Below are 22,012 nucleotides of genomic sequence, written 5' to 3' on the forward strand. Positions count from 1 at the left end.
AAGCTGCTTGGGCAAATCTTTTCCCTTCTGTAACTGCCTTCTTTAGAAACACCTGAGACATGCCACACTTTCTTTCCTAAAGTGAACATGAAGATTTTCTTCATATTTGACCATGTTCTTTGTTCCAGCTGCTTACATCAAAGCTTACCTGCTAGAGAATGGTGTGTGCATTGCGAAAAAGAAGACAAAAGTGGCTCGCAAGTCATTGGACCCTTTGTACAATCAGGTGTTGCTGTTTGCTGAGAGTCCCCAGGGCAAAGTATTACAGGTAAGATGAGCAAGTCTCAGGTCTGCCCCTGTCTCTCTTCCACCTCTCATGGAAGATACTGAGTCCTGTCATGCTGGTTAATTAGCATAGATGAGAAAAAGCCAATGTTTGTGTCAAACCAGATGCACTCAATATGAACTTAGCAAAGGGAAAGGAATCCCTCTTTCTTCATACCCAAGCTGATGATTATTTGACACCCTGCCAGATGCCATGAGTGGATTGATTTTTAATTTTTTTAATTCTTTTTTTCCCAACCAGTTAGGAGATGGGTGGTACCTATAGGTGCTAAAATGATCTTGCAGCATGGGTTGCTTTCTGTGCTTATACACATTCAGGGCATTCTACTTTGCCATCACCCAATTATATATCTTACCTTTTTCTACCTCTTTTCTGTTACTGCCATGTGTTTTCTGCCATACTCATATTTTCAACTCTGTACCTATGTTTTCAGAGCAAAGAGTGATTTGCATTGTTAAATCTTATAAAAAGTAATTTCCATCCAATAACGCCTGGCTAAAGTCTATTTGTAATACTAATGTAATTAATCCATGAGTTTCCATTCTTCACCTCCACTGGTGTCTAAATTGCCAGCTAACCTGCTGGACCCTTTTCTTCAGTGACTTCTACCTCATTTGCCTTGATTAGAAGCATTTTCCCCTGATGCAACAAAACTGCACATTTATGACTGAAATGGAGTGGGACCTGGCTTGGTCTGCTCTTGCCTTGCATGGGTTTCCTTACCTGCTGCCTTGCTGCCAGGAAAGGCACTTATTCCAAGAATAAATTGAGGAGCTTGGCTTTTTTGCTAATGGACATGTCACCAAACTCACTTTGTGCAGTGGCTTGCTCCATCTCCTGCTGAGATGTGAACTTTTGGTTTTTGATTGACATTCATTGTCTCTCCTACCTCATTTTACAGAAAACTGTAGTGTTGTGGCTGTTAGGAGCCTAGGGAAAGAAGCTGTCAGGATTACCCAGAGATCACTAATTGTCATCATAACCCATCCTACTCATCCTCTCCTCTTCAGAGCACGGACTCACTCTGCAGTCAGTCGTCACCTTTGTCACGACAGGGCCACCTGGCCAGACCTCCAGCATGCCTAAGCCCATGACCCTCACTGCATTTGTTCTTCCACCCACTGGTCTCCATCGTGTCGTAAGTGTGACTCAGCTTTCCCTGCTCCTCTGCCAGCTCTTCCATTGCCCTTCCCCTGTCTGTGAGCCATTCTGGGCCGTCTGTGCTGCTTGCCCTGCATGTCACTCACGTGTGCCCCTCGTGTCGTGTCCCTGGCTCCTGCCTTTCCTCCAGGTGAGTGGCCATGCCTCATCTCCATCTGCCACGTGTGCAGAAGTTAAAACATGCTCTTCTCCTCAAACTGTTGGCTTTTGGCCCAAGTTATTGCCCACCTTTTTTTTTTGTTGGTTTATTTTTCCAGATCAGGAGCTCCTCCTGCCCTTCCTCCCCAGGCCACCTTTTGGTGTCCAAGGCCTGTTATATGGCAGGACCAGATTTTACCTGCAAGTGTTGGACTGCAGCCCTGAGGATACTTTGTGCAGGTGCTGCCCCTGCCCAGCAGAATGATGTCTTGTCCACATGCACATTCACCTCTGTTTCATGGGAGGAAAAAAAAAATCCAATAACATTAGGATTTGTAAACATGTGTTTAAAATAAAATAGTAATATCATCAGGCAGAACTTCACGTCGCCTGTTGGTAGAGTAAATATTTCTGGTCTTCTCAGACTGTAGCAAAGCTCCAGAAAGTTGGATGAGTCGAAGGATTGGTCAGACTTGTGCTTCCCAAGGAAGTGTGAAAGTTGGAGGATTAACTGTGCTCCCCCTTCTTGTCCCTAAGGTGATAGTCTGGGGAAACTATGGACGCATGGAGCGCAAGCACTTCATGGGAGTGGCCAGGGTTCTCCTGGAAGAACTGGATTTGTCAACTTTAGCAATCGGCTGGTACAAGCTCTTCCCAACTTCCTCGATGGTAGATCCCACCACAGGCCCGCTCCTGCGCCAGTCCTCCCAGCTTTCCCTGGAGAGCACAGTGGGACCCTGCTGTGACAGGTCTTAGTGAGTAAGGAAGGGGGAACTGCTTTTGTTTTTTAAACATGCTGTCAAGGTTTTGTTTGCTGGAACTCTGACCTCAAGCGCAATGCATGTTCAATCAGTTCTTGTGGAGCTGGAAGAGGAGGATAACCCAGTGACCTTAGACAGAAGATGAGGGGGAGGGCACTGTGCCCTCTCCGTCCGAGGAGGAGGTGCCATGGGGCATGAGTCCTAGTTGTCAAATTAGACATACACCTCTTGTTTCACTTCTCTCGCTGTCATTCTTGGACCCTTGTTTCAGATCAATATTAACCCTGGAAAGTTGCAGCATTCGAAAGAATTTGGGGGGAGTAAGGAATTGATTTCTCTTAGCTGTGCGTGTTAGAAACTTCTAATATGAATTCTTTCACAAGAAAGTACCTGAAAAATTTAGAGGTCATCATCTGGCCTAAAAAAGAGCAGGAACGGAAAGTTTAAGAGGAAGCATTAGGTCTTTTTATAATGTCTTTCTTTCTGAGAGGAAGAAGAAGAAAAAAACCTGCAACTCTTTCTTTAGAATCAGTTCCCTGTCACTGAGTCATGTTAGCTGTAACACTGTCGTTGCTGTGTTTTCAAACTGTGCCAAATTACCAGCAAGTGTCTTTACTGCATTATGTGTCTAACACTGCTGATGAAGCATACTTGGTGGGAGAACAAGTAGCACCCACTTAGAACAGACAGTTTAAACAGAGTTCGAGTTTAGCAGGCTAATTAACCACAGTTTTGCTCAGTAAAAAACCCCAAAACACTAGAAGTGGGAGCTGAACAACACACTTGCAGCTTGAGGTGTTTTGTATTGTCAGATAAGACATTCTGCAGTTTGCTGACTCCCTTACTTGTTGCTGTGCATCTTTCAGTCATGATGTCTTCTATCTCCTGCTTTTTTCCTTCATCTCCTTCGTACTGGTACATATCTGCTGGAGATGCTGTCCTTCCTTCCCAGACCTGAAACAGGACTGTTTGTTTTATTCTGCCATGGGAGAGGAAATGGGGGGTTCTGGGGGTGCACAAGAAAAGAATCTCAGTTTGCCATCTGAGAAGAAGGCGCTGGAGAGCCCACAACCCTCCCTGTGGAGGGAGGGGAGCTTTAGGCAGTCTTGGCACTACACAGGCATTGTCAAGTGTCCTGCAAGAGGAGATGTGATCCCCAAAGTACAGAGAGGTGGTGAGTGAGGAATGTGATGACACAGTGGTCACAGCACATGTGTTCTGTTCATTAAATGAGTAAAGCACATTTGCTGAGCTGTGGCAGCTGCTGCCAGCAGAGCCATGTGCTGGAGGAAGGGCTCTGGATCCTTCAGACAATTAAATTATCCAGAATCACAGAGAATCTCCAAAGATTTTCTGTTGATAGCTCTGTTTTGGCTAGGTTTTGTCTTAGTTCCTAAATGAGGATTTGATGACTGCTGTCCCAGAATAAACTTTTAGAGATGTTTTACTTTGTGGTTTAAAAGTGAAGGTCCCATGTCCCATGTAGGAATGAGCAGATTCTTGGCCTGTCATAGAGAAATACTGAGCATTTATTTCTGCATGTGGACCTCAGCTTTCTTAGAGTAAAAGCATGAGTGTTGAGTGGATGGTAAAAGCAGTTGCTTTTGGTCCTAGCTTGTCTATGGCATTTTAAATTATTTTGAGATAAATTACAGGATAGATGCAAAAATTATATAGGCCTTACAATAATCTGTAAAAAATTATATAATATAAAGAAGAGGGAAGGAGGACAAGGGACATAGAATGACTAATTTTTTGAGTCTTCAGTGGCAAAAGCCTCAACATTTCAGATAAATCTCTTAATTTCCTTGATCAAATATGTCTCTGGCCTCTCACTAATTATTTTTTCTAATGTATTAGACAATTTCTATATATTAGCTGAAGAAAGTTTGTTGCATGCTGGTCAAACTATGTTGTGGCGCTCTCTCTTTTATTTTTATTTTTAAAAAAGAAGCACATTTACTGTAATTCAAGTCAGCATCTTTTCCTCTTGGTATGTAGTGAGTACTAGGCAATATTGTACAATATGTGTATGAACTAGACTAGATTAGGTAGATTTAGTGGTTTGTAGCACTGGATCTTTTAATAACTATGACTTTAAAAGGACTGTGGGGAGCTCCAGGCACACACCAGACCTGGCAACAGGGCTTCTGTCTTAAGTTATGCCAAAAGCTTTGTATTGGTACTTAGTTTGGACATTATCTACCAGTAAGAGCTAAGTTAATCCTGAGTTTCCTGTGCCCAGTAAGACGAATGCAGCATTTTTGCAGTTTTTAATGGGGAGTAGGAGACTATAAATGCCAAAAATATTTCCCCAGAAAACTTTGTTTAACGACTGTCTGTCGAAAAGCTCAGTTCCTGTGTGCCTGGCAGATGCAACTTGTCTCTGTTTCCTGCCCCTCTGAAAGCTCTGCAGGCTCAGTGATGATCAATTTAGTTACCACAGGACTCCTTAACACCGAGGACTAGCTTCCGTCTGGTTTTAATCATGCTGAAGGGTCACTGTCAGGGTGAAATAAAGAAGTTACGGTTCTAGTTGTGTTATTTTTGTTAACATCTCCAATTCTGTAATTTGGAGGCAGTTTCACAGTCTGCTCCATGCGATTTTCTTCTGCATTTTTTACGTGATTGATTGTGGTCCAGTGCTTTTGTTTGACTCACTCCAAGTCCTGTTTCTCCCCAGCAAGTGAACCCTGCAATCCCTGGCTGCCAAGCACGGCACAGTCACATGGACTGGCAAGTGCTTCCTTCACAAAGCAGACTCACAGGACACAGAGTGAGGCTGGGGGAGTTGCATGGTACCCTGCAGTTCAATTCTTGCTTCACTCACACACATGATTCCTGCACTGGCCATGGTGTGTTGTAGTCAGAAAAGAACTCTGCTAGTTGCCCATCGATTTAAGACTCCCAGTGTAGCATCCAAGACAAGTCTCAGGCTTGGAATAGCCTATTTTTATAAAGCCTAACCCACTTTTCCCCAAAAAATTTGGCTGACCAGTTTCTGTCTAAGGCGATGTGGTGTGAGAGTTGGGATTACCAGTGTGGTCCTGTATAAAGCAGCATTTTGCCATAGTGATGAGCAGCTGAAAACTGAATTTTTGTCCCCTTTGCAGTTCCTGGCTGAGTCTTTTCCTGTGCCTGAGTCTTGCTGTTGGTTACAGTGAGGGAGGGAGAGAGGAAAAGCAGGAGACTTAAATAAAAGAACAAAAAGGTGTCAGAGTATTTTTGGTTGGTGAATGATTATGAGGGATGAGACTGAGGAGAGATAAATACCTGCCCAACTCAGGGGTGATTCTCTGTTCCTTGTGCATGAACTGCTGCATTGTAAAGGTAAGGGGAGCATTGCTGGCCAAAAAACCCATGGAGAGCCAATCCCTGATGTTACCTGCATTATGGAAAACAAAGAAATGTTGATGCTGAGAGCAGAATGATCTCTCCCCAGTGGGAATCCCCTGCACACAGGGAGAGCAGCCTTGCATGTGGCTTTGTCCTCTTTGTGCTCTGAGCAAAAAGCAGCCGTGACCATGGTCCTGGTTTGTTCAGGAAAAAAAATGTGATCTTTTTCCCAGTCTCCTGGTGTTTCTTTCCCTTTGCCCCAACGCAGCTGGGATGGCCAAGGTCCTCACTCTGCAATTCAATCCATGGGTCCTCATCCAGCAGCTGGAGCTGCTGGAGCATCCCTTTGCACTGCAGGCACTGTGGGCAGGGTCAGGGCCAGCATTTCTTGGCCATGGATTGTTTCAAAGGACGCTGCAGAATTATTTGCTTTGAGTGAAAATATATATTTATTGTTCCTAGCTGCCAGATTCTTTATCATTGTACTGTTCTAAATTTGCAGGTCTTCTGGAGTATGAATATCACAAGTTCCTGTAAAGGAGCTGTTTTTAAGATGTTGAGGCAGTTAACAGAATCTCAACCTAAGCATGTTTAGTAATGTTTAGACAGCAAGACAACTTTTTTATGAAACTCATTTTAAGTTAGTTTATTACATGCTGTTGGTAATATTTTAAAACAGGAAAAATATTTTTCTTTAAAGACAAAATGATATGTATGTTTTTTAACAGGTAACATAATTTAGTGTTTTCAAAAATGTTTGATGTTCTTGGTATGAAGTTTACTCATTCTTTTGATTTCTATGTTCCTTGTTATATTTTATCAACTTTTTTCCAAAAGAAAAGAGGCATATGTAAATAAACACCAGAAAAGAGTCCTATAAGAAATTCTGTTCAAACTGGCCATAAAATTATTAGTAAATATTTGTTATTGTTCATTAACTCTCAGCTACTTTGTTGAAAGAATAGATGTTGTATTTTCAAGATGAGAACTACTAAGCTAGTTTTGTCATAATCCTGTACTCTGTATAAAAATCTTTTTATAAACAAAGTCTAATAGGCTACCAAGCAATAATATATTCCATTGGGTGTGCACAGATTGTGACTTGCAGGCTGTAGTACATATTGTTGATACAGTTTATAATTGTCTTCAATCTGAACAACATCACTTTTGAAAAAGGTCCATATTAACTTTGATTGTAAAAAAAACAAAGACTGGGCTGTTGCCTTGTGAGATATATTCATTCTATAGACTTCTCTGTGAGTGTCTGTGCCCATCAACATGAGATCTCTCTTAGGTGAAGAAAGAAACAGCTGTAGGTGACTTCATACTACAGAGGTAAAAAATAGTTTCAGTATAAACTTCATGACTGTTTCAATCTCCTGTTTTTCTTAGGCTATCTAGTATTTGTAACTTGACGAGAATGGTTCCCACTGCCATTGTAGCCCTGATAAAGCAAAAAAGCCTTTGCACTCTGGGGCCACTTGAGTTCTGCCTGACAGCTGCCTATTTTCCTCAAGATACCTGGGGCAGGCTAAAGGGAGGGGTTTTTTTCAGAGCAGCAGATTGGGCTGCTCTTCTTTAAAGGCTCTGTGGGTTATTTTGTCCATTTCATAGGTGGTATTTGTCCATTTTGTTAGAAAATTCCACCCAAGGCAGAGAGGTTGCACCTTTGCAGGGGATCACAGGGGACCAAGGTGTAAAACAGGCACAGGTTGTTCTGTGCCTTGCTTCAGAAACTTGCTAGTGCTGGGCTCTCTGATTTTTCCAAAGTGGCAGGATCAGGATACTGGATTTTAAGTCAGCTCCATCATTGATGCAGTGATAGAATAAAAGAGCTTCAAAACAGCATCCCAGTCCATTGCCTGTGGATTCCTCCCAGCATTTCCCACAGGACAAGTGTCCGTGTTGTTCTCAAGATTGCCAGGCTGCTGGCTGTGCAGGCAGCAGGTCCCAGTGGTGCTGGGAGCCCCAAGGAATGCTGGAAGAATTCCTGGTTTTTATTAATGCTTTGAAGAGAGAGAGAGAGAGATGTGTGTGAATGCAAAGTGCCATCAGTAGAGGAGTCCAGGGCCTATTTGTGACCTGAAGGGAGCATCTAAAATGAAATTGCAGCTGCCAGATTTGAGCCAAGCATTTGGAAAAGAGGATGATCAGTGAAAAGAGAATGATCAGTGAAAGGCTTTTTGTGTTTACCCCAGTGCACACCAGGCAAGGTGTGTGTCTGTGAACACGGTGATTCCACAGGGAGTTTGCAGGTGATCAGGTGTTCTCAGAATGTGGCTTCAGCTCTCACTGCCAGACTCCTCTGCTCAGTGGCCATGTCCCAGTCACCAGGCAGCCTCAGATCCATCCCCAGCTGCTCACCCTCGACAGCAGCATCACACTCACCCCTGGGGAACCTCCACTCTCCCCACAGTACAGGCACCCTCTGCACTCCCTTCCCCGAGGTAGCTGCTTTTATCCTGGTGGAGGAGAGGAACCAGGGAGAGTTTCTTTGTAGCATTTGGTTCTTTGGATTTCAGTGGCTGAAACAGAAGGACCTTGCACCAGCCCTTTCCAGAGCACCAGCAAACAGAGACAGTGACTCAAGGACTTTCCCTTGGTGACTTTGCAGTGGCTAAAATGGCAACCAAAGCAGTCCAGCTTGGCCAGGTCCATGGACAGCCTTGGCATCCACTCTGGGCCTGTTACATGGGCTGAGCCCCCTGTGCAGGGGCAGGGAAGGGCTGTGTCTGGCAGAGAGGCCATGTGGGCACACACTGTGCCCAGGCAGCTGTGAGCTCCACTCACTGAGCCATGGTGGGAGCAGAACCAGCCAAGAGAATGACTGAGGCACACCTTGCTGAAGCCATCCCACAAGCTTTGCAGGGGCTGGTTTTTGTGGTTGTTTGGGCATCAGATGTTAGGATATCTGCCCACAGGGACTCCAGGTCCCACTAATGCCAGCCTGGAGCTTCAAATCCTTCAGCAGTTTTTTTTCTTTGGGGCTGCTGCTTCTGACCCAGTGCTGCATGCTGGTCTCTTCTTTGGTGATTCCATCCTCTTGACCTGGAGCTGGTTTTAGCTTTGGAGCAAGGGAAAGTGAGGTTTGGAGGGTGAATCTTAAGGCATGTTCCTCTAGCCTCACCACACTGGGATTGTCTTCTCCTGCTCCCTGCACAGTGAAAGGGCATCCTGGGGATGCAGTGCCTCCCTGAGACCCCCTCACGCAGCACTGCCATGGCCTGCCACCCACCAGGGATGCCCATGTCCTGCCAATGTATTCAAACTGTTTCCTTTCCCATCCTTGGAAGGAGCCAGGGCTCCTCTGCAGGGCTGGGCAGCCCAGGCAGGCGGGATGTGCATCCCTGACAGCCAGGAGAAGACAGGGAGCTGCCTCTGGGCTGGGAGAAGGGCAGCTCCCAGCGAGCTTTCCTCCACCTTTCCTTTTCTTTCCCCAGCACCCTCTGCTCCCTCCATGGGTCCCCACTTCCCTCTGGACACGAGGCCTTATTCCAGCCCGAGGGGGCTGAGGCTGCCCACACATCTCTGCACTGACACATCCATCCCCCTTGGTGTGGCAGAGCTGGCCTCTGCTCAGGGATGGGTCAGCCATCCCCCAGCCCATCCCTGCTCCCACCCCACTGCCAGGGCCTGGCCACTGCAGGGAAATCTGCTTTCACAGGTTAAACCTTTTTACTTCATTAATTGCTCCACAAAACCCAGCGACTTTGCAGGCACTACAACACTCCTCTTGCTTTACCCTAGGAGTGGGGGCAGCTGAGATCTGCTCTTTTTGGCTTCTCCAAAACTTTCTGGAGGTTTTTAACATCATTTGATGGGATGTAACCTCTGTGGAGCCAGAGGGAACACAGGCAATGGAGCTGGCAGCCTGCTTGCCCAGGTGGCTTGGAGGTGCCTGGGCTGCCTTGGGTGGAAGGTGGGACACTGGCCACTCGTCTGTAGTCAGGAGAGGATTCTGCTATACTTTTTCCTGTCTGTAGGTTTTATTCAGACAATATGTAATGAATAAGTGATTTACAATTCAATGTTAAGCTAATGAAAATGTTGATAATGGTGATAATAAAACCTTTTTTTTTTCCTACGGTGTGTTGGAGGTTTTCTGTGGAGTGTGTCTGCTCTCTCTCTCTTGTCACCACCCTTATCTTCAACCTGAGATTTCAGCTGGACCCTTCCTTCTCCTTGTGCCTGTAGGGAATGAGACCAGCTCAGCCTGGTGTGCCCAGTGCTCTGTGGAAGGGCTGTCACTCTGGCCCCCTCAGTCAGCCCCAGCTTCAAACCTGCATTTCCCTGAGCCACTTCTGGATGTTATTTGGCCATGAGCATCTCCAGGCACTGAGCTAAGCTTGCTCTGCTCACCACCCAGTCTAAAGCTCCTGCTGTTTTCTTTCCAAGACTCTTCATGGTCAGCCCTGGCCATTCAAGGGTGATTTTGAAACCCTGGAGGTGAAGACTCTACTGGCAGAAAAAAGCCACCCCTGGCCCAGGCTGTTGGGAACATCCAGTGTGGGTGCAGGGGAGCCTGAGGGCCCCAGGGAAGGAGACCCTCAGGTGTTACTGGGTGTGCAGCTGTGCCTGGGTGACCTGGAGCTGTGAGCCCTTGGGTGGGAAATGTCTGGGGGATGCTGCTGGAGGGGTCTGTGGAGGAGGTGGTGGTGCTGAGAATAGGCACCATTCTCTGGGCAGCTACTGCAAGTCCTTTTCCCATGGGAATGAGGGATCACAAAGTTCGCTAAGAATTTCTTAAAAGGTGTTTGTGGTGCCTCCAAATCCCTCTGCAGGTCATCAGGGTGAGACCAAGGGGCAGCTTCCCTCCTGCCCCAGCTACAGCCCCTGGGGGAGCAGTGATGGGAGGGGAGGAGGAGGAGGAAGAGGGGGGTGTCTATAGAGTGTCAAGGGGCAGCCCAGCATCTCCCACCCTCAGACCACCACCAGCTTGCCAAGCAGGAGGGGGCTGAGGCTGTCACTGAGCAGCCAAGCAGTGCTGCCTGGAAGCTCAGGCCACATGGAAGCAGCAGCTACAGGCAGCTACTGTCACCTCACCACCAGCACTGCCCTCCAGGGTGTGGAGGTCACCCACCAGCCCTGCTGCCTCTGCATGGCTGCATAATGGTCTCTGGGACACAACCACGGAGCCACTGAGCTTGGGCAGTGCCCTGCTGAATCCAGAGGGAGAGTGCAGGGCTGGCTCAGCCTCTGGGTTCAGGTTTTCTCCTGCTTCAGCTCCACCAGAGGTGGATCTCACCATGCAGGTGCCTTGAGCAGGAATCAAGAACCTGCTTATTTCCACAACTATGGGTGAGGGTGAGGTGCAGCCCCATGTTGGCCACTGGGAGATGTCCAAGGTTCAGCGTGGAAAGAGGGAGGGATTTCCATCTGCTCAGCTCTGATGGCAAAGGGCAGCACAGCAACAGCCAAACCTCGGGCTGAAATCCATGGGGAGGGTGGGGGAGATGGGACATGGCAACAAAAGGGCTGAGCTGGTGGGATCAGCGTGAAGTGACACGCTGAGGAGCTGAGAAGCCAATGAAAGCCTCATTGTTAAGCCTGTTTTCCACGCTCACAGCCTGCTTTGTTCCCCCCTCCTCCCCCTTTCTCTTTAACCCAAGGCTCACCCAGCTGGGGCAGGGCTGCCCCACTGCTGCAAATGAGGCAGTGGTTGGACCTCCCAGCCCCTGGAATGTCGCACCCACCCAAAGGGCCTGGGAGCACCCAGGTGAAGGTGTCACAAACCAGCCCCTGGTGGCAGCCCAGCAGCACCTGCATCCTCCTCTCTGCCTGGGTGCCCACGGGGAGCCAGCCTTGGGGCTTGGACACTTCCCTTTGCTCATCCTTGTGATAAATAATCAACCACCACCTGATGGATTCACCTTTTATTAACCTGCCACCCAGAACAAAAGGAGGAGAGAGCAAAGCCTGCCCTGAGACCTTCACAATGCCGGCAACTCTGCATGCTTTCCCCACCAGGAAAAGGAGCTATTTCTCCACAAAAACCCCCTCAGAGGGTATTTTAAATAGAACTGAGAGTTAAAATGTCCATTATTGGAGGAAAAAAAAATCAATAGAGCTCCTACCACTGTCAGAGCCCTGCTTTCATGCAGATGAGAGAGGATGGACAAAGGCCACGCTGGGGTCACCAGCTGGAAAGAGCAGCCCAGGTGTGGCTGTGCAGGTACCACAGGGGGATGAATGTGGAGATGGGACCACCCCCACCTCAGATAACCCCAGCAGCAACAAGCACAAACCCATGGGCTCACAGGGACTGGGAGGAGGTGAGGAGCCAGCACAGCTGCTGCAACACATCACCTTTCCAGCTGGAGGAAAGGTGGGGAAGGAAGGGGTGATTTTAGGTAAGAAAAAAAAAACAAACTGCTTAGGACCAAGCTGTTTGCAGTTGACTGTAGTTCAGGAGGCTCTCCCTGGGGCTGCCCTCAGTACAGGCTGGGCTCAGCACAGAGTAGAGCTGGGACTGGGCTGGGCTGGACTGGACTGGAGGAGTTCAGTTTCCCCTGGGAATGGGGCAGTGTCCCTCCAGCCATTTCAGCAAGGAGGACCTACCCATGGTGGGGAGGTGTAAGAGACAAGGTGTGCTGGTGGGCAGGTGGGTGAGTACATGGGCCTTCATCTTCTAAAAGCACTGAGCCAGCCACAAGCCTGAGCTCAGACCCAGAGGGCTGCTCACAGGAGATGAAGTTCCTCCATGAAGCTGTCCCCATGTGCTGAGCTGCAGGACTACAGCCCATTCCCTCCTGCCCACCTCTCCCTGCCCACCCACCAGCTGCAAACCTCCTGTGTGGCACTGACTTACCTGCACCTGGTGCCAGGGGACAACTTGGTAGTCCCCGGCCTTGCAAGGCTTGCTCACACACACTTTGCTTTTGACACTCTCAGCAAATGCAGCCCAGCCCATGGAGCAAGAGTCATGTGCTGGCAGCAGCCACAGCCAAGGCTCAGCAGGGTGGGAGGGCAGCAATGCAGCCTTTGGGGAGCAGGGAGGTGGGAGAGCAAACCTGCAGCTCACTGGGGTGGGAGAGGGCGGCTCTTGCCAGTCCCAAATGTTTGAACCTACTTGGGAGGAAAAAGCAAAGAAAAACTAACAATGTCATTCAGTGCCTGCAAAAAAGGAATCATTATTTCCCAACAGGATTTAGAGGCTCCTGCTGGGGGGAGGGAGAGGAACTGAAGAAATGAGTAAGAAGAACCTGACATCTCTGTTCTTAATTTATCACCATAGTAAGGGTGGAGCAGTGAGTGTGGCTCGGCACACGCTCCTAGATGGATCTCCTCCGCAGCCGGGGGTGCTGCCGGCAGCGGGGGCTGCTGGAGGACAGAGTGCTCCCTGGGGAGGAGCCGGTCTGCCCCCGCGTGCTCAGGGACACCTCGTCGATTTTGTAGGAAATGGAGTTGTAGTACACGGGGTTGGTGTGGCAGCTCAGGGTCTCTGGGTGGGAGGGCGCCGGGCTGCCGCACACCTGGGGCCTGTAGCACAGGCAGGTGCAGAAGGACGGCACCTCGGCTGCAGACACGGCCGACTGGCGCCGCTGCCTCTCGGCCTCCTCCTGCACCAGAGGGATCAGGTTCATCTGGCTCGTCCTGTCCTCTGCGGGGAGAAAAATGGCGTTGCTGCTGCGGCTGTCCTCCTTGGGCTTGAGGTGGATGTTGTTGCGGGCTCTCCTCAGCGAGGCTCGCTCTTCGGCGTCGCGCCGCTCGTCCTCCGAGTTCATGGTGAGGAAGCGCAGCACCACCAGGTTGAGGAAGGCGCCGATGACGGTCAGGCCCACCAGGATGTACATGAAGCTGAAAGCCACGTACGGGGGCTTCTTCTGCAAAGCCTCGTTCTTCTGCAGAGCCACAAAGTCTCCAAAGCCAATAGTGGTCAAGGTGATGAAGCAGTAGTAGTAGGCATGGAAGAAAGTCCAGCCCTCGAAATAAGAGAAGGCTGCGGCGCCAATGCACAGGGTGCCCATGCAGGACAGAAAGCCCACCAGGACCATGTTCTCCATGGAGACGTGGGTTGTCCTCATGCCCAGACATTTCTTGATCTTTTTGAGCAGTAGCCTCACGACGGTGTTCATGCGCTCCCCCAGGCTCTGGAACATGACCAGCGTCAGGGGGATGCCCAGGATGGCGTAGAACATGCAGAAGACTTTGCCAGCATCTGTGCCTGGAGCAGCATGCCCATAACCTGTGAAGGACACAGGGAAGAGGAGAGGCGGCATCAGGACCTCACTGGGGCTCCCAGCAAGGCTGCCCTGTGACCAAGAGGAGCAGTAGAAAAATGAAGGGAAGAATGGAACTCAATAACAGATCTGTAGGCAATGCTAATGGGGCCATGGGATGCCCATCCTTTGGGATGATGGCACATTTGTGTAGGCAGAACCTCATTTGACCCCTAAAGAGAGAAGGTACCCTCCTGATAGCCCCCAGTGTCACAGAGGCTAAGAGAAGGCCTAGAGCTGGACTGGGGTCTGCAAGCCTCCTGCAGCTCATGAATAATTCAGAGATTGATGCTGTGCCAGTGCCAGGTGTGCAGGGTAACCTGAACCCCACAGCGATGGGGAACAGAGGCTCTGCAAGATGCTGAGACCAAGAGCGCCGGATCACCCTGTGGGGAGGAACACACCCAGCCAGGACCATCCACAACTGCCCTTGCAGGGGCACTGCCACCTCCCCTGTCACCTGCTCCTCCTCCTCCCAAGCCATTCAGTGTCACATGCACATTTGAGTCTCAGCTGTAGGAGCTGTTGGACAGGAGCCAGAGTGACCCTGCAACCCTGTGCTATAGGGACAGTCCCCACAGGAGCAGCTAAGTCTGGAAGGACTTCTGCAGACACACTCCAGATTTACTCCAGTGTCCCTAAGACTCAGACCTAAAGCACCACTGGCCTGTTGGGGAGGAGGGGCTGTGCTGGTTTAGATGCAGGGTAGGGAGCATTGATGTCACCTGTCAGCCCTGTCAGCCCTTTTCCTCAGGACAAGGAGCTCCAGGACAACAAGGTTCTCCTTGAATGCCTTCTGAGATTTAATTTCTCCACCTTGGCCCAAGTTTCAGAGCTGTGACTCAAGGACACACACAATCACACTGTGAGGCACAGTGAGGTATTCACTGCAATCTTCCGGGCTCCAGCGATTCCGTGCCCACCTCAATTACAGCAGCTTAGCAGAAATTGGTGGCCCCTGACCTCAGAGGATGAGTAACAAAATCAGAGCAAGGGAGTCACGTGGCGTGGGGAGTAACGGCATCCAAAGGCATCCAAAGGCATCTGAGCCTTTCTTTTGAGTTGCTTCTACAAGAAACTACCAGGGCCTGAAACTTCCCTTCTGCAAGTGCCTGCAGAACAGTGCCAGCTCCTTCCTGCACTGCTGCCAGGCCTTCCACAAACAGCTATTTGTATTTTCACTTTCTGCAGGAATTTGTGTGACTTTTGCATGGGGGACATGGGGAAAAACACCCTCTTATTGCCCCACAGTCTTAAGTGGTGACTTGGCTTCACCTCAGTCCTTGCTGCCCGTGGATTTCCACGATACTTGAGGAAGGTGCTGCATCCAGTGATGGAAGGGCCAGAGGAGGATAACCATGTTATCCTGGGCTCCTGAGCACACCTCCTGCTCCAGGAAACTCCTGCATGGGACAGAGCTGAGGGGCTGAGGACAGCATTATCCTTCACCATGCTGTGCTCAGAGCTGGTCCAGCAGGCAGCAAGGGACCAGCTTCTAATTGCTCTCTCTGTTCACAAATTCACACAACAAAAAATGATGGATTTAATGCCTGCATGCCACATTTCATTAAATAGAGAGCAGACAGGAGACTGCAGTGGCAAAACCTCCCAGTCAGATCCAAGCTTAATAACTGAGTGCAATCACCAGGTCCCAGGCTACAAGATGTAATGTCCAGCTACAATGACAGCAATGAGGATGTAAAGATAATGATCCACAAGAGCAGTAAGTGGAAAAACAATTGTTATACCCTGAGAGACTGTTGAAGGAGTGTTTGACTGATGGTTTTGAAATGACAAAGGGAATTAGAAAGAGTAAACACAGCTACAACAACATTAAAACTGAGATTTGGAGCACAGCCCAATATAAAGAGATCTTACATGTCAGTGTTTGAGAAATACGGCACCTGGGCTGAAATTATTTATCACAGGGGGTGTGTGATAAGCACAGCCATTGTTTGTCACAGCCAACAGGAAAATCATGTAAATGAAGCTATAACCTGTCAGGTGATGATGGGGATTTTTGCTGAAGCTGTTCATCTTTCCCTCCTGCTGGGGTCTGACCTGAACCATGCTCTGAGCCCACTGTGGTTTGCTGACCATGTGTGTTCCCAGCTGCACAAACCCACACCACGTCCCATGGGAGCACAGGGAGACCCCAGGCAAGACCTGCAAGATACCTGTCCCTCTTCCACCTCTTGTCCTCTGGTAACACAGTGCAGCTGATCCCACCAACCCTTGTCCTGAGGGATGATGCTCCCAGCTACCAGAGGTATTTCAACCATCCCAAGCCCTTTGGGAAGGCTGAAGTCCTGTCCTGAAGAACAGGAGGGGGCTGCTGGCTGTGCCGGGGCTGGATTTGGCCTCAGGATTCCTGCCTCCAAAACAAATCTGCTGAAATCCCAGCACAAGCAGTGACACGAGCACGGGATCCCTGTCTACCCCCACGGGATGCTAAGGGTGCATGAATTAATCAAAGTGGATTCATTAAACAATGCTCAACTCCCATGTGGCAAATCTCACCTCAATTAAGGCAACCCTCATTCAATTTAGTTTCATCCTCTTGCAAAATTGAAGTGGACAAACCAAGGCGCTGGGCTCTAGTATGGATAAGTGAGTCTACAGGGGAGTTTAATGTGATTTAATCACTCCAGGCTGACACCCCTGTCTCTGCAGGGTTCTGTGCAGGCAGAGCAGCAGGCAGTGGCTCGTGGCTCTCTTGGCTCCGTGAAGCAGATCTCACACGGCCAAACGCCCAGAGTTTTGAGCCAGCAAAGAAGCCAACAATTCTTGCCCAGCTCTTCACGCAGCTCACTGGCTACAGCCAGCACAAGGGACAGACACAGCCCCTACCTCTGCCCTCCCACACCACTGCCAACTTTGGCAGCTGCCTGCTCCAAAGGTTCCCGCAGGAGCTCCCCAAGCTGCTCTGGCTGGGACAATGTCGTGTCTTGGGGCCCCGGCCAGAGCAGCACCCCCAGCACAGGGCGGCCCCAGCCTGCCCGTGGGTGACCTCACCCACCACTGGGCACTGGGGTCCCACAGGGTCAGCTCAGGGACGGCCTGAAGAGATGTCCCAGCCTTGCAAGGGTGACACCTGCCTCTGCCGTGCGGGCACCCCCCAGCCTGCCCTGGAGCTCCCGGTGGTACAGGAGGTGTGGGGCTGGAGAAGGACGGGGCACGGGGACATGGAGGGACATGGGATGCAGGGGCGTGGGGATGGAGGGACACGGGGGCAGCGATGGAGGGACACGGGGTGCAGGGAGGTTGGATGGAGGGACACGGCGTGCAGAGGTTCAGCGATGGAGGGATGCAGGGATGCCGGGCGCGCCGGCCGGGCTGCCCGCACTCACCGATGGTGGTGATGACCGTGATGGCGAAGTAGAAGGAGCCGGCGAACTTCCACTGGCGGCCGGCGCGGTGCGGCTCGGCCTGCAGCACCAGCCGCTCCAGCTCCCGGTAATCGTCGGCGGAGAAGCGGTACTTCCTCCGCAGCTCCCCGCGCTTCTGCTCCAGCAGCCGCTTGCGGCCGCTCTCCGCCTCCGACTCCAGCGCATCGAAGACCGCGGCGCCCACCAGCAGGTAGGAGAAGATGCAGAGGATGAGCGCGGCCGTGCGCAGGTTCTGCCGCTTCATGGCGAGGGGCGGCCGCCGCGCTCAGCCCGGGCTCCGCATGGCCCCGCCGCCGCTGCCGCCCCCCGCCCGCCCCCCGCGCACCCCCGCGACCGCGCACCGCCCGCGCACCTCCGCGACCGCGCACCGCCCCCCGCGCACCGCCCGCGCACCGAGCCCGGGCCCCGCGCACCGCCCCCCGCGCACGGCTCACCCCGCACCGCGCACCGAGCCCGGACACCCGGACACCCGAGCACCGGCTCCTGTGGGCGCTGGGCACCGGCTGCTGCTGCCCCGGGCACTGGCTCCTATGGGCTCTGGGCACCGGCTCCTGCGGGCTACGCACACCTAGGCTGGCTCTGGTGTGCCCTGAACCCTCCCAGCCTGGCAGGTGAGCCCTAGCGAGGCCACGGTTCATTCTCATGCCAGTGACAGCAGTAACATCCCTGTTCCCTGGAGCTGCCCCTGGATGCTCCCAGGCTGGAGGAGGTTCTTGTGCCTACACCGTCTTGGCTTGCCCTCCTGAAAGCAAGGGCCTTTCGGGCTGTGGCTGTCCCCAAGTACCCTGTGGTATCACCCCTGTGGTATCACCCCTGCACAGGCAGCCCTGGCTCCTGCTGCTCTGCCCAGCTCTGGGCCACTTCACACCCATGGCACTGAGGAACACTTAAGTGTTACCTGTGTAATCCATTCGTGTTACCTGTGCAATCTATCTGTGCTATCTGTGTTATCTATCTGTGTTATCTATCTGTGTTATCCATCTGTGCTGTGTTATCTATCTGTGTTAACTGTGTTACCTGTGCTGTATATGTTATCTGTCTGTGTTATCTGTGTTATCTATGTTATCTGTGTTATTTATCTGTGTTACCTGCGTTATCTATCTGTGTTATCTGTGTTATTTGTCTGTATTATCTGTCTGCTTTATCTGTGTCATCCTTTTCCCAGCTGGTTACCAGAGCAGAGTCTGGCCTGCTGTGTCCAGTGCTGTTTTAAGAGGGCAGAAAGGAAGAAAAACAGATTCAATGTTTCTGCTGCTTTCTTTGGCACATTGGTGAGAGGCTGCAGACAATGTGGGAATGTGGGGCCTGTCCAGCCTGTGCTGGTGTGGGGGGCAGTGATCTCAGCCTCTCTGCACTGATGTGCTGTGGACAGCCCAGGTCAGCCTCAAGGAGCAGGGAAGTTAGCTGTGGTAGGAGGCAGAGCCCACAAATTGAAGATGCTGTTTCTCATTCCTGGTTACCATAGCTTTTATGTAACTCCTATACTTCACTTTTAAAAATAGAAAGATACTTCTGAGTTGTGTGTTGCAGGCGATAGTATCTCTTTCAGGAAAATAAACTCTTCTTTTGGCTGGGAATAAAACACACAAGTGAAAAAAATGACAAGGCTTACATCCTTCTTCATCCATCTTGCTTCCCTCTCTGGACAGGAGAAGATGCTTTGGGATTTAGTTGCACCAATGAAGGTTTGAACTGGACATAAGAAAAACTTTTTAACCATGAAGACAGTTAAACACTGGAACAGACTGCTGGGGGAGATTGTGGCACCCTGTCACTTGAGGAATTTAAAAATAAGATAAGCAGATGTCTGGGTGTCTGCTGAAAGTGCTCTGGGTGCAGTGGGTGCTCTCCTGAAGGAGGAGGTGACTCAGTGCTCTCCTAGAGCCCCATCCATCCCTGTCCTCAGCATTCCCATGGCCAGCAAAGGGACACAGTGGCCTTTTCTACTGTAATTGTGAACTCTTTTTCACCCTGGCCACTTGCCACTTCCCTCCTCCTTGCTGAGCCTCCGTGCCAGCACCATTAGTGAAAGTTGTTATTGGAGAAAAAATAGACTCCAGCATCCATCAGGAGCAGCAAAGCTGTCGGGTGCTGCTCGACATCTCAGGGCTTGCAGCCTCCTAAATCATGGGGCAGAGCCTCTGCTGGAGGAATGTGTCTGCTTTGTGCTCTCAGCCCTGCTAACAGAGCCTGGGATGCTGTCAAACCTCCAGCCCCAGACACGTGTGGGGGCCTCCTGCTCATGAAGATGCACTTCACCTGGTGCTGGTAATTTTTTCCACTGGTCAGCAATGACTTCCCACCTTGGAGACAGGAGCCAGAGCTGCTAACTGAGCTTCTGTTGCAGAGGAAGGAGATCTTATGATGATTGCATCTCTGGGTGCCTGTCACATATCTTTTAGGAGGGGTTCTGGGGCCTGCAGTGCCTTGCAGATCAGATTCTGGGGTCCCTGGGTGATATTTGATGCTGTAGCCTGTTATTGAAAGGCAGTTGCTCTGTGCAGATGTTGGGCCAACATGCCATTGTAGGTTACAGCCTGGAAACCCCTGGGAGATGCTCTCCACTGGGTGGGTGACAATAGGCACAAGGTGCTTGCCCAGTTTCTTTAGGAGCAGCATCAATCTCAGCTGATCATCAATTAAATCCTGCACAGTTTGTTTCCAAACCTGTGTTTGTGATGAGACCCAGCAGTGCTTGGGCAGAGATGGTCCAGCATGGCTTTCCCAAGGTGCTGCCTACACAGAGAGGGGTCTGTGGGTGGCATTTCCCCCTCTGTGGGGCTGGGGACACTGGGGACAGGAGCAGCACCTCTGTTGCCACAGTATGAGCAGCTCTCGGTGCTCCCTTCTGCTAGCCCTGTCCTCTCTGTGGCTTGTGGTGGGCTGACCTTGGCTAGCTTCAAGGTCTTCTCCTGGCCCAGGAGAAATCTTTACCTTGCAGTGTCTTGGGACATGGGTCTTCCCTCATCATGGCCTTTCCCTGCTGCCCTGGGAGCTATAAACATTGGGATGTCACTGATTTCTCCTTTTGGGGCTTGCTTTGACCTCTTGCAGGTCAGAGGCCCCTGTAGAATAAATGCTGCTCAGCAGGAGAAAAGGTAGCAGGATCCATCTCCTAATGAGAACCCCCCAGTAACAAGCCAGGACTGTGTTTGGAGTGGGACTGGAGGCTTCAAAATTCAGGCTGGATTCAGCCTGCTCTGCCTCTCACTGCTCACACACTGCATTTTCCTGCCTGTGATCACAGGGATGGGTGACACCAAACTGTGTCAGATGGCTGCTGAGGAGGGCCATCCTGTCCTGTTCTCCTGAGACACAGGAAAGCTTCACACTTTCCTGATGGGAAACCAGAAGTTCATCCTTTGTGTTTCCCAGGACTTCACTCTGCTTGAGGAAGGTCAAGCTGGAGCCGTGGGTTCAGGGCAGGCAAGATAATGTACTTTATCATTGATTTTCAGCGAGAAGTTGCATTATGAGATTAAATGTCTCATTTTTATTGCATGGGGAGGCAAAGAAAAAGCAGGAGCTCTGAAAATAAAGCCTAAGTCCAAGAGCTGTGTTTGTGTGGGGAGGTGCTTGTGACTGGGAGTGAATGTGCCTTTTTCCCAATCCTTTGGAGGTGAACTTTGAGAAGCTGCTTCCTCTGAGGCTGGTAAACAAAGTCAAACCTCATCTGTGTTTAAACCAGTGCCTAATTAATGTGTCTAATTGGCCCACATCTACTAATTCCAGGCTGGCAGGGAGTTTATTAAAAAGCTTTTCTAGTTCTAATGGATTGAAATAAGCAAAGCTGCTTAGGAGTCTCAGATGAAAAGCACTAAACAGGGACCAGTTGTGTGGGTCTGCTTGGGTCAATCCCAGATCTCACCAGGTGTCAGCCCCTTCCCTGGTTTCAGCTGCAAAGTGCTCCAGCTCTCTGAGGGCTTGGGGAGCATCCTGATGTACTCTGCTTCTTTTGGTTATTTTTAAACTCACCAAATTGATGTTTTTGTTTGCTTTAGCAAAAGCATCAGCTATTCTAGCTTTAATGCCATTAATACTTAGATTATAGATAGCCTGGCAAAGCCACAGGGTATTTCTAAAGCAATGGATTAGTTAGTTTCCAGAAAGTATTATGTATCAAGGTATGAATAACAACCAGCTGCAGCTGCCCAGGTGTGTCCTTAAGCCATAGCAGACTCCAGGCTCTGCTGGGCTGCCCCCAGCCAGGCATGAGCTGGGCACAGGGAGAGATCCCTCCTCTCTGCATGCAGGGCCATGGCAATGCCTTCCTCTGCAGACACAGCACCCTGATTGGATCCAGGCTGGATGGAGTGTTTGCTTCTGTCCCATGACTCCACAAATCATCCTGTAAAACATCCTCCTGCATGCTGGAGCTGCCTTGGAGCTGTCCTTTGGCCATGCTCAGAGTTACTGCAGGCTCAGGAAGCTCACAGCTTTCCCTGGGCTCTGAGAATTCCTGCTGCCTCCTTCCTGGGCTCTTTGTAGCTTGGATGGCTGCAGGCACTTTGCTCTGCATTGTGATGTGGAAGCTCAGCAAGGGAACTAATGGAGCATTGGATATAAACTGGTTGTAAATGCAGATTGCCTCCATGTGCTCTCCCATGGATGTGACTTCCAGGTTTCCAACCCCAGAGCAGCTGGACACAGTTCCACCTGTGAATGTCTTCAACCACCTTACCCAGTACCAACCATGCTAAAGCTCATCATGCCACCTCCTAA

General features: G+C 50.4%; 2 protein-coding genes across 2 annotated transcripts in view; one reads left to right on the top strand and one right to left on the bottom strand.

Moving 5' to 3' along the window:
- RIMS4 (regulating synaptic membrane exocytosis 4) overlaps positions 1-9,766 on the top strand; it is a 56,004-nt gene extending 46,238 nt beyond the window's left edge. The window contains exons 5-6 of the mRNA XM_036395994.2: positions 129-268; positions 2,123-9,766. Of these exons, the coding sequence (XP_036251887.1) occupies positions 129-268; positions 2,123-2,341 (359 nt within the window). The 3' untranslated portion in view covers positions 2,342-9,766. The remainder of the gene's footprint in view (positions 1-128; positions 269-2,122) is intronic.
- A 1,774-nt stretch (positions 9,767-11,540) lies between these two features.
- On the bottom strand, positions 11,541-17,589 carry KCNK15 (potassium two pore domain channel subfamily K member 15). The gene is made up of 2 exons (XM_036395993.1): positions 17,252-17,589; positions 11,541-13,867 (listed from the first exon to the last, which is right to left on the bottom strand). The coding sequence occupies exons 1-2, from the start codon at positions 17,532-17,534 to the stop codon at positions 12,954-12,956; spliced, it is 1,197 nt and encodes a 398-aa protein (XP_036251886.1). The 5' UTR covers positions 17,535-17,589; the 3' UTR covers positions 11,541-12,953.
- Between the last annotated feature and the right edge of the window lie 4,423 nt (positions 17,590-22,012).

The sequence above is a fragment of the Molothrus ater genome, chromosome 17 (genome assembly GCF_012460135.2).
Source record: "Molothrus ater isolate BHLD 08-10-18 breed brown headed cowbird chromosome 17, BPBGC_Mater_1.1, whole genome shotgun sequence".
NCBI lineage: Eukaryota > Metazoa > Chordata > Aves > Passeriformes > Icteridae > Molothrus > Molothrus ater.

Excerpts from the sequence above, each read along its gene's own strand:
- KCNK15 (XM_036395993.1), bottom strand. The coding sequence starts at position 17,534 with ATGAAGCGGCAGAACCTGCGCACGGCCGCGCTCATCCTCTGCATCTTC. Across the intron at positions 13,868-17,251 it reads CACGGTCATCACCACCATCG|GTTATGGGCATGCTGCTCCA; the intron begins GTGAGTGCGGGC and ends TGTCCTTCACAG.